This window comes from Enhydra lutris, unplaced genomic scaffold (assembly GCF_002288905.1).
Source record: "Enhydra lutris kenyoni isolate GAN:26980312 unplaced genomic scaffold, ASM228890v2 scaffoldscaffold17, whole genome shotgun sequence".
NCBI classification, from domain to species: Eukaryota; Metazoa; Chordata; class Mammalia; order Carnivora; family Mustelidae; genus Enhydra; species Enhydra lutris.
In genome coordinates this window covers 50,399,371-50,414,052 of record NW_019154101.1, presented here as the reverse complement: position 1 = coordinate 50,414,052, position 14,682 = coordinate 50,399,371, and the positions used below count along the sequence as shown (strand labels likewise).

The 14,682-nt window shown below is 40.4% G+C and overlaps 1 protein-coding gene across 1 annotated transcript in view; it reads left to right on the top strand.

Moving 5' to 3' along the window:
- Window positions 1-10,385: 10,385 nt before the first annotated feature.
- The window catches only part of LOC111147778 (centrosomal protein 162), a 104,802-nt gene continuing 100,505 nt past the window's right edge, over window positions 10,386-14,682 (top strand). The window contains exons 1-2 of the mRNA XM_022504001.1: window positions 10,386-10,427; window positions 11,462-11,577. Of these exons, the coding sequence (XP_022359709.1) occupies window positions 11,521-11,577 (57 nt within the window). The 5' untranslated portion in view covers window positions 10,386-10,427; window positions 11,462-11,520. The remainder of the gene's footprint in view (window positions 10,428-11,461; window positions 11,578-14,682) is intronic.

Sequence of the window (14,682 nt, the reverse complement as noted above, 5' to 3'; positions counted from 1 at the left end):
TTAAAAATTCTAAATTTGGTATTTGAAAATCTATCCTGTACTAAGATTCCAATCTTTAAAGGCCAAAGAACTTTTCAAAATTTAGAAAGAAATACAAAAGAAAATAGCTTTTTGTTCTCAAAGAGTTGCCAGAGCTAAAAATGTAAAACTCAGATTAGCAGTATATTCTGGTTGTGTTCTCCAGATCTTACAAGACTGTTGATCTGAGCCAAAAGTATACAGTTCTCTTCTAAAGTTCAAATGTTACCTTCCCTGTAGCCTGTCCCTGATTGGTTTTCATTCCATTTCCTGCTAGCCGTGCCAGCCAGCCTTCCACCAGCGAGATTCCCAGGGCTGTGGCTCTGCTACAGAGAGGGCTGGGACTCCTCAGGCCTTCCAACTTAATCTCTGTGACGGGAGACATCTCTGGTCATTAGTCTGCCATGTTGCTAGTGTCAAAACAAACCCACAAGATGTTTTGCTTCAAACCAAGTATATTCGTGAAGGTGACATTTCCAACTCTAGAAAGGGTCCACCGCCACAATTAGAACCATAGCTGAGACTCTCATAGGAGGCCTTCCCTCGAATCAGTCTATGGCCTCTTCTTAGATGTATACACAAAAAAAATATGTTTTAAAAACCCAGGGTTAACGTTAATGTCAATATGTGACTACTTTATTTCTTGCAGCCTCTATGTTACACATTTTTAAATTTAAAAAACTCGATTACAATTAAAAGTAAATCAAATTTATCTCCTTTCAAAGAGTATCAAGAACTCAGAAACAACCTTGACATATGGAGGTCATAATCTCATGGATTTTATTATCTTTTTTAAGAAAAACAAAGCATTAACACCTCTCTTCCTAGGCGGGGAAATGGAGGAGGGAGCATAAATCCTCCATCTTTACCTATGTATTCCAAATAGCTCTCGGAGTAGGTGAACAGCCTAAATGCGTTTATTGTTGTAAGAGAAAGGAAATGAACCTGCAGAAGAGAGTTACTTCAAGTGCATTAACTTAGGAGAAAAATGTGGTACAAATAGCAAAGCTTCTTCGGGCTTCCCAAAGATATTAGGGTGGGTAACTTATCCAGCTGGCAACCACCAGTGGTCATCCTTATTCTAACTCTGAGGAACTCTATTCGTGAGCCATAAGCAATTAGTTGAGATTTTTAAAATTTGTTCTGAGTCCTGCAAAATTAAGACACAAAATGAAAGAAATCTCTGGTTGAGGCAACATTCGCTCAGAGTAAAAGAAGCAACCTACTCGTCCATTTACTAGACCGCAGGAGGGAAGGCCACCTGTAGATTGGCACTGAGCAAGTGCTGAGCTGATAGAGGACATTCTATACAGTTCCCACATCTTATTGCATAGCCTTAGACACTTGGCTATTGTTGCTATCGTGGAGATTATAGAAAGCAATTACAGATCACCATGTTTATACTGTGACTGTAATTACTTCTGCCTAAAAATGCTGTGTCTGCCTATGCACAGGCCAAAGGACAATCTCTCTACATAATAAACACAGGGATGGACTGGAAGGTGGTATGGGGGGTGGGGTGGGGTGGGGGGTGGGGAGACCATTAGCCCCATGCATGTGACAACCATTCAGGATGTATTAAAACAGAAAACTTTTAAGTTATGACTTAAGCCATCAGATAATAAAGTAGCCAAGAAATAAAGCCAATAGTTTGAACAACTATGGAATGCCACTTGTACAAAACGTCGGTATAATACAAAAATTAATAATGCAACACCCAACCTCAAAGAGTTTATGATCTGGTAGGAGAAAGAGAAAGAGTAGACATTCAATCCATCAATTACATTTTTAAAAACATTTAAAAGAACTTTCCTATTTGAGATATAAGCAAAAAAGGACTTGATTCCATCTTGAAGTGTCAGAATGTCACTGGAGACTTGGCTGTGAGCATGAAATAAATCTGAATTGGATGTCCTTTTGCTCCTTATGCGATTTTTCCAAAGTCAAGTAGATCATTTAATAAGGCAGTAATGATACAGAACTAACTCTACTCTCGTTATTGTTGGTGATTGAATGTGGAATAATGCAGGTGGTGGATTATTCAGAATTTTTCTTCATTTGGCTTTCACCATAGAACCAGTTCATTGCTCATTAAAACCCGCTGCAGAGGCCAAACAAGGCAAAGGATGGAGATGAAATTCATTTTGGAACTTGTTAGAAGCATTGGTGAAAGATTTGGTGGAATTGTAGAAACAGTCTCTTCATATTTTCTTTTTCTTTCAAAGAAACCTTGTTTTCCATCCATTAGATTTATATGGTGACAAAAAATGGTATGTGAGTTTTGACTTTCAGAATAAAGGAGTTCTTCACAAAAGAACTTTAAGAAAAAAAATCAAAATTTTCTCCCATTTCACATCAACTATTAATTTACATTTTTTCCTTCTAAGATGATTACATAACCAGAAACAAACAAATATAGGTTAAGACATTTCTTAACTAACAGAACACACCTGTATTTACACAAGTAGCAGAATCTATTTTCCTGTGAAAACTGAGGGACCCTAAATTTACTAATGAATCCAGCAAATGTGAACAACAAAAAGTTTAAAAGTAATTTTTGAAAAACCCAAAGAATGACATTAGAATGTATTATTATCAAAAAAAGAACATGGATTAAAATAATAAAAGCTGTGAAGATTGCTGAAGCTCTAGATTCTAATCAGCATTTCCCAACCACACACACCATGGTCATGGTTTGCAGTGAGGGATTTCACATAAGAATAGGCTGCACATGTTAGCAGCATGAAGGGTTCCAGAATGTGACAGCCACTGGAAGATTAGAGAGTAAACCCAGGAAGATACAACTGATTCAAAAAAGAGGACAGAAGTGAGGGGAGGGACAATCGTATGGACATGAGTGAAGACTAAGGCTAAGCTATTGACACAAAGAGTCCATGATAAGAATGGATTCCTGTCTTAGTCACAGATTGTGTTTTTACTATTTTGAAAGGCTATTTGATAGCTGTGATGTGCCCGGCACTCCAGGAGACAAACGAAAAATGTCTTTTTAGACAATTGGAAAAATTGAACAAATAATAACAGTGATGGTAATAGGTATCAAATCATTGTTTACCATATATACTCTAGGGCATGCTTCACAAATAACATAATAGCTAACATGGATTGAGCATTGTGATATACAAGTCCCCACTCAGAATTTTTATATGCTGTAACTCATTTATTCCCCCCCTTAAATAACCCACAGACCCACCATTTTACTGTCTTTCTTCATGAAAATGACAACCCCGGGTACTTCATATAGGGGAAATCCCACAATATTTGTCTTTTTGTGACTCACCTCTTTCATGTGCCACAGAATTTTTGAAAACATTTAACACTTGGCTAATGCAAACATATTAACCATCACTTGAGAAGGAGGTTTTGTTATTATTTTTACCAAAAAAGGGCAGTGGCAACTGATGACTTGTGTGTTTTTATAACCCGAGAAAAGGTTATTTTCACTTATTGGTTTTTTGCATTTCTAATAATTTACCTAGATCAAGAAAAGTTTAAAATCAACACATGCTACCAATGATAAACAAAAAACAGATTAACAGTAGATATTTAAAAATTTACTGTCAGTAAGATATCTGAGACATTCTGCTTTGCCAGCTTCTCAGATCCAAGGTTTCTGATGTTTTACTAAGTTTTAGGAAGAATATGCTGTGTTCGCCAAGAAATGTATTTTCAGACCATTCTAAATTTTTATTTATTTTCTCTTTTTAATAAGTGGAACACTTTTGTCAATTATAGTTCCCACAAACCCATTTGAAATTAAATATTGTATATTTCCAAGACAAATAGTCATCAATACTTCGCATTTAAAATTTTATTCTTAAACATCTTTAAAAATTGAAAGTACCAAAGCCAAAGAATAGCCTAATGTTCTTGTAACCCATCAGATCATTTTATTCTTAAAATTGTTTTTCTTCCCTTACAAACTATACTGGAATTAAAATAAAAAACTTAATAAAACAATACTATGAGATCATAAGGAAATACAAAATGATGTTTAGTCATAATTTTTCTTTTTAAAAAAAACCTCCTGAGGAGGTTACAATTCAAATTTCAAACTCTAGTTTATTTTCAACAAAGTTCTGATTTTCTGTCCAACATTGTCCTTTCATGACCTCTGATGGTGAAAGTGTAAACTGACATTACAAATACCAACTGAAATAATGTCACAAAATCCGTTTACCTTGTTATTGAAGATCTTTGCCCATTTTTTATTTATTTACTTTGAGAATGTACATTCAACAATGTAGAAAAAGTGTTGAACAATTTCGTGTTACTTTAAAGCATAAAAGAAAGCCCTCTTACAGTCTGTAAATCTCTAATACATGTGCACTTTATATAGGAGAATGAACATTTCAATGATTCAGCGACTTTACTACTGTGACTACCTGCTCTCAAATATAAGTGAATAAAGTTTGTGTAAGTTGAAATGATTATGGTAATTTATAAAATCATCACTCTGCAAATCTCTGTACATCACTAAATCTCTGTACGTATGAATAAGGAAGCAAATTGCATATTAAGACCTAAATTATTTGGATGTATTTATCTTAAATTAGCTAATAAGATTAATGTCTTGGCCTGAGTTCCTCCTGAAAAGGCTTTCCCACAGGTAATTTATCTGGGAATACACCCCAGAAGCAAGACTAATGAACAAGGGAGTGAAAACAGGAAGAAGGACAAGATAAAATAGGGATGTGTTATCAAAATGTCTATGACTAGGGGAGCCTAGGTGGTTCAGTCAGTTAAGTGTCTGGGTCTTGATTTCGACTTGGGTCCAGGATCTCAGGATTGTGAGATCAGGCCCTGCTGGGCTCCACGCTGGGCATGGAGCCTACTTAACATTCAGTCCCTACCTTTCCCTCTCTAAAAAAAAAAAAAAAAAAAAAAAAAAAGCAGGAAAGGAACTATAGCTATGGCCAACCTGTGCTGAATTCTAGACCTTCTAAGAAACTTTAATAAAATCTATGAAATAAAATGGGAAAGATTTTTCTATGGGCTTCCATTCCCCATAGTGGAGGTGGCCCCATGGACACTGACTACCACATAACCTCTATTAGGTGGCATATGTATGGCATTTCGATAAGTATTCCACACTTCTGTGTCAGAGAAGTTCCAGGGAAGGAAGCAAGAGACTCACACCTTGGCCAGAGATGAGGCAATCTCCAGGTGCACCTGCAGGAAGCTGGTCAAAATCTCTAAGAACTGGTTGTAGAAACAGTGACTTCAGTAAAAGGTAGGGCTGAGAGGATTTTAAGTGATGGACAAAGTGGTAACTGATGCAGGAGAATTTTTGCGCTACTCAGATCTACCCTTTCTCTCCATTAACTCCAGTTCATCACCAAATCTCTTTCAGGGTGACCTGTCAGCTATCATTTCTACAAGAGGGTCTGTGGAACTAGTGACCTTTCTTGCTGCCACAGGTGGTTCCAAAGTCTTGTTGATAATCATCATCTCTCTCTCCTCCACTACTTGGGTTAAATTTCTCTCATCTTTGGCCAGCATCTCAGCTGATCTCAAGTTGCTTGCCTGATAGAGTGACCCAGACCTTATTTTGCTTCATGATACAGGAATGAAGATCCCAGTCACTGGGATGAGAACCCCCAAATGACTAGGTAATAGTCAAGTTCTGTGGAACTCTATTACTTTGTCTTCTGGTGAAAGTGTTCTCCTTTTTGGAAACCAGGACCTCTTATCCAGAAGAGCCTAAGTTTTCAGGGTTAGAAGGAATAAACTTTGAAAATGGGTCACTAGGAGTAATGGTGAAAGGGATCAATTATACTCTCATCCCTTGGTTCCTGAAAGAACATAGCGCCTCAGGTCAGCCATTGATACAGCACATTTATCTTATCCTTCTCTAGTCTAGAACCTCAGCTGAGCCTTCAACAGGCTCTTCCACCATTGCATTAAGTTATCTGCCTCTGGGTGATGAGCTATGTGGTCATGCACCCATTGCTTCACCACTTTTGTCAAAAATTAATCCCTTGAACAGAAGTAACCTTATGGGGAATGCCATGCCAATGAGGAAGGCATTCTGTAAGCCCTGAGTTGGTGGCACTGGTGGAGGCTTTATTGGCAGAGAATGCAAATTCATTACCCTACTAGGTTTAAATTCCAGCAAGGATGAAGTCGTGCCATTTCCCAGGTAGAAGGGATCCAGTAAAGTTACTCTGATATTAAATGACTTGTGCCCTTGATGGATGAAATCACATCAAAGACTCAGAATCAGTCTCTACTGCTGACAGGTTGGGCACTTAGAAAGTGGTAGTAGCATTAGAAGAGGGAGCCCACTCTATCATGCCCATAAGTAGCCTTCTTCCCAGCCATGGGGTAATGTCTGTTCATGGACCAGTTGTTCAAACAGGGGCGTGTCTAAAGATTAAGAGAGAGTGTAGCTCGTATCCACAGGGCAAACTACCCTATTTGGCTGTTGCTTTCTATTCAGAGAATGCTCTTTGGTGGACATTAACATGAGAAACAATGGTCTACATGTCATGTGCCCACTCCTTCCATAGATCTATCTACATGTCTCTCTATCCAGATTTCCTTGTCGTTGTTTTTTTTTTTTAAGATTTTATTTATTTATTTGAGAGAGAGAGACAGAGAGAGCATGAGCAGGGGAGAGTTGCGGAGGGAGAGGGAGAAGCAGGCACCTCTTGAGCAGGGATCCCAATGTGGAGATCAAGCCCAGGACCCTGAGATCATGACCTGAACCCAAGGCAGACATTTAAGCCACTGAGCCACCCACGTGCCCCATCTCTGTTTTTGTTTGTTTGTTTGTTTGTTTATCTTGCTTTATCAAGTCCCTGACCAAAAACCCAAGCCATTAGTCACTATCCAGTATTCTATGTATATCTCCACCTTAGGTCACTTCCAGTTACAGATAAAGTAATTGAAGGATTTTCTTCCCACTGGGAGGATTTCCCTTCACCACACTCTTTTAGGGATACCTCTGAGTGTGGCAGTAGGTGACAACAGTTTATTTATGGCTGCCATCAATATGCCACTCTAATCCACATATGAATAAGGCCAGAGTATTTTTCTCTTTCATCTGTTGGCACAGATATTTCTAGCCATCATCAAATCTGCTGGATCACATAACCCAAGCTTCCAGCAAGCTAGTACAACTGGTTGCACATGCAACAAACCTTTCTATTGCTCTGGGTAATTTTCAAGTCCAATAAATGGGTTGGTGCAGTATTCTCCAGTACAGTATATGCTGTCTCTAAAATATAAATAAGCCAACTGAGCATTATACCTCCTTTTTTAAAAGATTTTATTTGTTTATTTGATGGACACAAAGAGAGGGAGAGGGGGAGAGAGAGAGAGTGCTCAAGCAGGAGGAGTGACAGGCAGAGGGAGGGAGAGGAGCCAGACAAGGAGCCTGATGAAGGGCTCAATCCCAGGACCCTGGGATCGTGACCTGAGCCAAAGACAGATGCTTAGCCAACTGAGCCACCCAGGCACCCCACTATACCTCTTTCTTAGTGGTAGATTCTGATGTATATTAATTTATTCTTTACCTTTATCTTTTTGATCTCACATGTCCCAAACCTACTCTTTGGGACCAATATGACAGTATCATAAAATTTTGTGAGCTTTATCTTCTACTTTGTGGTTTGGATGTGCCTAGGTAAGATAACCTAGAATAATTTTCACTTCCTGCTCACCAACTACAATTGGTATGATGCCATCAGTATAATAAACCATCATGATATTCTGTGAAATGTCAAGACAAATCCTCCAGATTACATTCTGATAGAGTACAGGATAGTTAGTTCAGCCAGTGGGGGAAACAGTGCATGTGAACTACTGTCCTACCCAGGTGCATGCCAACTGCTTTCACACTTTTTTTCTGAAGAGAATTTAAAAGACCATATTTGCCAGGTAAGTAATGGCATACTGAGTGATGTGAACTGGGTTGATCTCTTTCAGTTAAGCAAATATATCTGACATGACAGCTGAAATCGATGCCAGTACTTGCTTAAGTTACCTGTAGTCCACTGTCATGGAAGAGCCATCTGGTTTTCTGTAAAAGCCAAAAAGTTTGAAGAGGGATATGCAGGGTTTACTTCCCCTGCATCCTTTAAGTCTTTAAGTGGTGACACTAATCCCTGCCAGTCCTCCCAGGAAGTGCTATTATTTTTGATTTGCTCACTTGGATGGGGGTGGGGTATTTTCAGGGGCTTCCACTTGGTTCTTCCTACCACAATGGTTCCACAGATCAGGGAACTAACACAAGAGTTAGTGAGTTCTTCCAGTTATAAAGTACACTTGGATATGTTATATATCTCATTCATTTGGGGAGTGGGGATACAATCACAGGGAAGGCCACAGACCCACTGCACCCTTGTGAAACATACTTGGGCTAGAACTCTAATTTTTATCTGGCCTCCATATTCCCCCCTCTAACTGGAAGACCCTTATGGGATTTCAGTTTCCCTGACACCAGGGTCAAACTCCTTATCCAGCAGTCCTTGAAAAGTTGAGGATCCTTCTTTCAAAATTTGTGTAAAAAGTGGATCGTGCCCCCTGTCCATTCCAATCCTCTCCACATACAGAAACAACTATGAATTAGTTAAAAGGTCTCAGTTTTAAACCATGCTGACTAGTTTTAATACATAGAAATTGCAAAAGTGCTTGCTTTGGCAGCACACATATTAGAAATTGTGAAAACATTACGGAATCTAAAATTTGTCTAAGGTGATAAGAAAAGGGATAGAGGTATTTAACAGAGTACTGTTTAAAAAAGTGATCATTAAAAATAAAATAACTGCATGTTTATATTCCAACAAGTTGAGATGGCTCAGAAAACTGGTTATGGTTCAACCTGTTGGGTGATTTTCTCGAGCTACATAGTAAAGCTGGCTGTTGAAAGTATTTGCAGAAGGCTTTTGGAAGAATGAAAGAATAGAAGCTGGGTAAGAAAGGAGGTGAAAACAAGTCTTGAATTCTGGTTCAGCCACTATGACTTCAAGCAAGTCACTTAGCCTCTCTGCTTCAGTTTTCTCATCTATAAAATGAGGACAACAACTTCATAGAGACTGTGTCCATCTTTTTACATGGATTCCTTCAGACTGACTACTGCTTCTCTTCTCTTCATCAACCCTTGCTACCTTCTACTTACCCTTTAGATGGTTTAGGTTTCAATTTAGACTTTGTTTCCTCTAGGAAGCCTTCACTAACCTCCTGGGTGGCGGTGGGGTGGTGAGAGCACCTCTAACATTTTCTAAGCACACCCAATTTCTATCATAGCTGTTGTCATACAGAATTGCAATTGCAATTGTCTGATCATTTGTCTATCGGCTCCATTAGACCAAAGACTCTATTAGGTCAGGCATTATGATCATTTTGTTCATTTAGCACATATTAGAAACCAAAACCATAAGCTAAATTGAATTGACTTGCAGAGTGTAAGGATTAAGAGGAAATCATTCATGTGAAGCACCTATCAACCTATGTGTTCAATAAATAGTAGCTTTAAAAAAAAAAAAAACCCTCCATTATTCAGATCTTTATCTGAGGGCACAGCTCCTGGCATGGATACATTTGTATCACAATAACACTTGCTGAATGAAAAATTTAGGCTGGTGATAATGAAGTCCTTTCAACTGTTGTTCATTTTACTTTTACTACCGTAAATGCTGTCCTCTGAAACTGAAACGTGTGTGTGTTAGAGGAAGAAAGCGCAAAAATAAAAAAAATCCAAGAAAATAATTGTAAGATACCACCACAGACCGGGAGTAAGTGAGGGGTAGAGGGAAACCAAAGAGATGCTCAGAGAGGAGTATCGGGTTGAGGGTGTGTATGTGTATTTTCAATTTTTTGCCCACTAGATGGTGGAACTGAGCCTCTATCTTCATAACAGAATTCTGTCTCACCGAGCTGAGTTTCTCTCACAACGCCTTCTCAGGGGTTTGCACGTGGAAGAAGCCAATAAAATAATTTTTCCAAAATTTCCGCTTAAAAAGCTGAGCCAAAACCACAAGAGAAACTTAGGAAGAGAAAAGACGAGACGTGCGGAAATACAAGGACTAGGGGAGCTAAACTACATTTCCCGGGAAGCCACGGGCTGGGCCTACAACACCCAGCATGCCTGCGTGGCCGCCCTCGAGACCCGCTCACTCAATCCACTTTTCCACGGGGCGCGGAGAAAGTTGCGGAGTCTCTGTTGGTGCAGTAGCGACGGCTCTTACGCTGCAAATTATTCGGAGCCGCGGTAATCGCCACCTTTTCGTGGAGGAGAAAAGACAACAAACTTGGTCCCGTGGGGCCCACAAGCCACGTGACCAGTCCCGGTCATGTGATCCGGGAGCGCGGCCGCTGAAGTATGTTACCCTGGTAACTGTTGGCTCCCGCAGACCTTCGGGATAGCGCGGAATTCAGAGACTGAGGTAGGTGAAGCTTCCCACTCGGTTGGCCACGACGGAGACTGTCCTTAGACCCACTCCCCAGGGCTTTAGTGTTCCGGGTCACTCCCGTCCTCCGCCCACACTCCATTCAAGTGCGTCTTTGTCTTTCCGCCACTCTGAAACCCGCGCTTCCTGGAGCCGAGACCCCGTCAAGTGGAGCCCATAGATGGGATCCGTCTCCGATCTAGAACTTGGGGCTAAGACCTTAACTGCACACACCCTGAACTGATCAGAAATGCTAAAGAGGCGGGGAGGTGTTATTCTTCAGGTTGGGAAAAATACCGTCCGTGAGGGGTCTCCACACACACAGCCCCTCGCATCGCCTCTGGAAATTGAAGCTGCGGTTTGAGTCGCCTCAAGGTGGTATGGCCCAGAAGCTGGGACAGACCTAAAGTTGTTTGGGTTCGTTAGAAGGATGGGGAGAGCTTTGCGTTACAAATCACTTATGCATAGTTTTGTTGACTTTCCCTCGCCTAAAGGAACATAATTCGTTTTAATTTGTATACTCCATTAATTTTATTTTAGTTAGATTTTGAATCTTAATGAATTGCATTTTGTCTCTATCCAGAAACAGTCTATTTTGCAAAGTATTAACAGGGACTGATAACTGACAGAATGATAGGGCAGCGCGAACTCTGTCCTGTGTTTTGGGGGGAAAATGGCCTTTTGGACTTGCTAATATATAATTTTTGAAAGATTCCTTGAGAGGACCTGATTGTTTCAGGGACATTAAATAACATACACCCCATAGGCTTAGGAAATACCGTGGAGGCCACCCTTCAAGACTTGGATGTTAACAATGAAAATGTAATTCTGGACCCTAAGTACAGTGCAAACTGTGAAAGCTGCTTTTCCAAAGCAGTTTTATTCATGAATTTAGAATCTTTTGTCAAGGTTATTGGTCAATAATTGTGCACATAAACTAAATCATAAGAGAAATGTCTGAGGTTTAAGTCTGGTTGCTGTTATGAGGTGATGTGAATTTCCTCAAAGCATATTTATTTCTTGTTATTTAGTGTTTCCAATGTTATAAATACTTTGGAATGTTTACTTTCGTAAGTGAAGATTCTTGATTATGGCTCATTATTCCAAAGAAGAGCTGGATGAAGAATTTGAACAATTCATGAAAGAGGTAAGTTTATCTTTTTAAAAGCTATGTTGTAAATTTGTGTCACAAGAAAGTCCTTTTTCAATGATCTCTTTCACTTCTTATATGTAGTCAGCTATTTTACTAGCAAAAGGTGTTTATTTGGGAATGACAGAAGAATTGCAATTCAGAACATGCAGGCTGTAGAAAAACCATAGGCAAGTCCTGAGACCAAAGGAAAAGAACCATTACTTTACAGAGAAAATGAGGAGACAAGTTGGGAGGGGCTTCTTTGAAGGAGTGTGTTGGAAAGAGAGTTCAGGGTGGTCACTGTTTCTCATTGGCGGAGTTGTGGTATTTTCTTAGTGGCTAAGCTAGTTGCTTAGCTTGGAGAGATTCATTCTTCCCCCTGCTGGAAAATGCAAGGTCCCACCTGTTACTGGGTTCTGCAATTGATGATGAGTTGATAGATAGGGTATGAGAGCTCCCCCTTCTGGCCACCTCTTTGTATCTTAAATGTAGTTCCTTTCATTTTGTTTTCACATTTCTGTTTTGAACCAAATCTTTCCTCAGAAGCATTGCTGACCAAGAGTTGGGTCATCTGTGTCTCAGTGCCAGGAAACAGCTTTCCTGGATGTCAGATCCCATGTCAGAAAGTGTATAGCAGTTAGAACCCATTTTGAACCATGTTTGAGTAACAAAGAAGCTTAAGAAAGGAAACTCTTAGGCATTTCCCTTCCAAAGTCTAAATCTTGTTGAGGTCATACGCATTGGAGATCATCTTGAAGTGTTGAGCTAGCATCAGCTTGACAAGCAACAGATGCAAAACTTGAAAATTATTATACAAGAAAAGTAAAAGCAGCATGACAATTCCAAATTGTATGATGGTTCTAACCAAGACCCTGGCCTGAAGAAAGCCAACTGAACAAAAGACCATTGAAAGTCATGCGAAATTTGTTGTAGTCAATGTGCTTGTCCCTTAATTTTGTGCAGTTGAGTTTCTACTTTCCAAAAGAGTTTATCTATGTGCAGTAAGTGGTGTCTGCTATCACACAGAGGCCTCCTTGCTCAGCAGGCAGAGCTATGCGATTGTCCAAAACTACTTCAGCCAGCAAGTTGGGTTGCTATTGCTTTGGCTGTAGAATTGAACCAGCTCTTCTAGCTGTGTCTGTTAGTACTTACTCTGAAGGGAGAAAGGCTCTCTCTTTGGAGGCAAAGCTGGAGTTGTGTATGCCTTCTGGAGGTTCTTGTTTAAGATGCTTATGAAGGTTTAGTGAGGTAGACCAGTAGAAAGCTGCTAGTTTGTTATGAAAGAAAAGTAGAAGAGTCAGTACAGCAAGAGCACATTGACCTTTTATCCTTCAGCCATCAAGGCGATGAATTAAATGCCCAAGCACAGGGGCCATTACCAAAACCTCCACGTACAGCAGTGTAGCCAGGAGCTACACACAGGGCTCCCTTATAAGTATTAGTATTTATGAACCCATTTGTCGGTACAGAGGCATTACCATTATTCAGCCAAGGCTCAAATACCATGTTTCAACATACTGAAAGTCTTCTAAATATATGGGTATGGCAGCCTGCTTACAAATCGTCCAACTTACATCAGCTCTTCCACAGTGTGTTTTACGCACGTATTCAAAAGATCTCATTTATCCCACCTAGGGTTGGGTTGAATTGAGGCAGGGAACAAGTATGTGTGGATTTAATATTCTAACTTTATAAAACAACAGTTTAGGCATGCAGCGGCAATCGGGCATCCAGCAAAATTACTGGTAGGGTGAACTAAGGGATCACTATTGCTCTGGACAGACTGAGGTTTCTGGTGGCAGATCGCACAGTCAGAGAGATTCCCCCTTTTGCAGCAGCTGCTAAGTACAGTAAGAGCTTTATCTGTCATGGAAGAGAAACAAACAATAAGCCTGGTCCAGTCATTTTGGGAAAGTGGTCTTTATCAGATGTCTGCTTTCATTCCTAGAAACCACCAGGTCACCAGTTGGTGTGAAGGTCCCATCTGGGTTAGTGCTTTCTTTAGATGTGACGTGTGAGTCCAGGAGTGTGTTTCTTGAAATGTGGTGGCACGAGGGTTGTTAAACTACCTGGTAGGGCCCCTCCCGCAAGACTGAAGAGAGAACTTTTTTTTTTTAAGATTTTATTTATTTGTCAGAGAGAGAGAGAGAGAGATCACAAGTAGGCCAAGAGGCAGGCAGAAGCAGAGGGAGAAGCAGGTTCCCTGCAGAGCAAGGAGCCCGATGTGGGACTCGATCCCAGGATGCTGGGATCATGACCTGAGCTGAAGGCAGCCACCCAACCAACTGAGCCATCCAGGCGTCCCTGAAGAGAGAACTTTTTGAAGTGTGTTTTGTAGTAGACAAAATCTCTGGGTTGCAAGATGGGATGCTTATGGCCTTTGTCTCCCGGAAGAGTGCTGTGAAGATCTACTAAAGCATGGTTGTTCTCAACGGAAGCAATGAGGCCTTTATAATACCAGAGTAGATCTCCTTTTATCAGCTGTGGATCATATGAGGCAGGAGCCAGGTGCAGCTGGCGCCCTGTGAGTGTCTCAAAGCATGTAAGAATTAATGAGTTCCAGTGGGGAGTGGATCTCAGATTTAGAAGGACCCAGTCATGTGCTCACTTGGGCAGCTCATTACTAGCAGGACCCTATTTTGGCCAGGCTTTTGGCCCTGTTACTTGAGGGGTCTCCACAAATTTTGCCAGTTGGGTCTTAATGGTGCGTTTCTTGTGACTAGCTGTGAGGATTGAAGGTGGTAAGCACAGCGATAGTGCTATAGAACTGGCCAAACAGCATAGACCTTATTTGTGAACTTGACCGTTCACTGATCACTGTGAAGTTTGTGAAGTTCGAGAGGGCTTCCTCAGGCTGGAGTAATCTTTCCTAATAGGATTTTAGCTACAGGTAAGACCGTACCCTATCTGTAGGGGAAGTTTCAGATCAGTGAGAAAACAAACCAAGACGAAAACATATCCACAAGGCAGAGAGCTGAATAAATCCATTTGCCAAACTTTGAATGGTCCATTAGGCAATTTAAAATGCCAGGAGGTGGTGTGGATGGGTTTTAGACCCGAATTGTATTTTAGACAGGTGGGGCAAGCAAAGTAGGCACTTTTGTGGGCTTATTAATATTT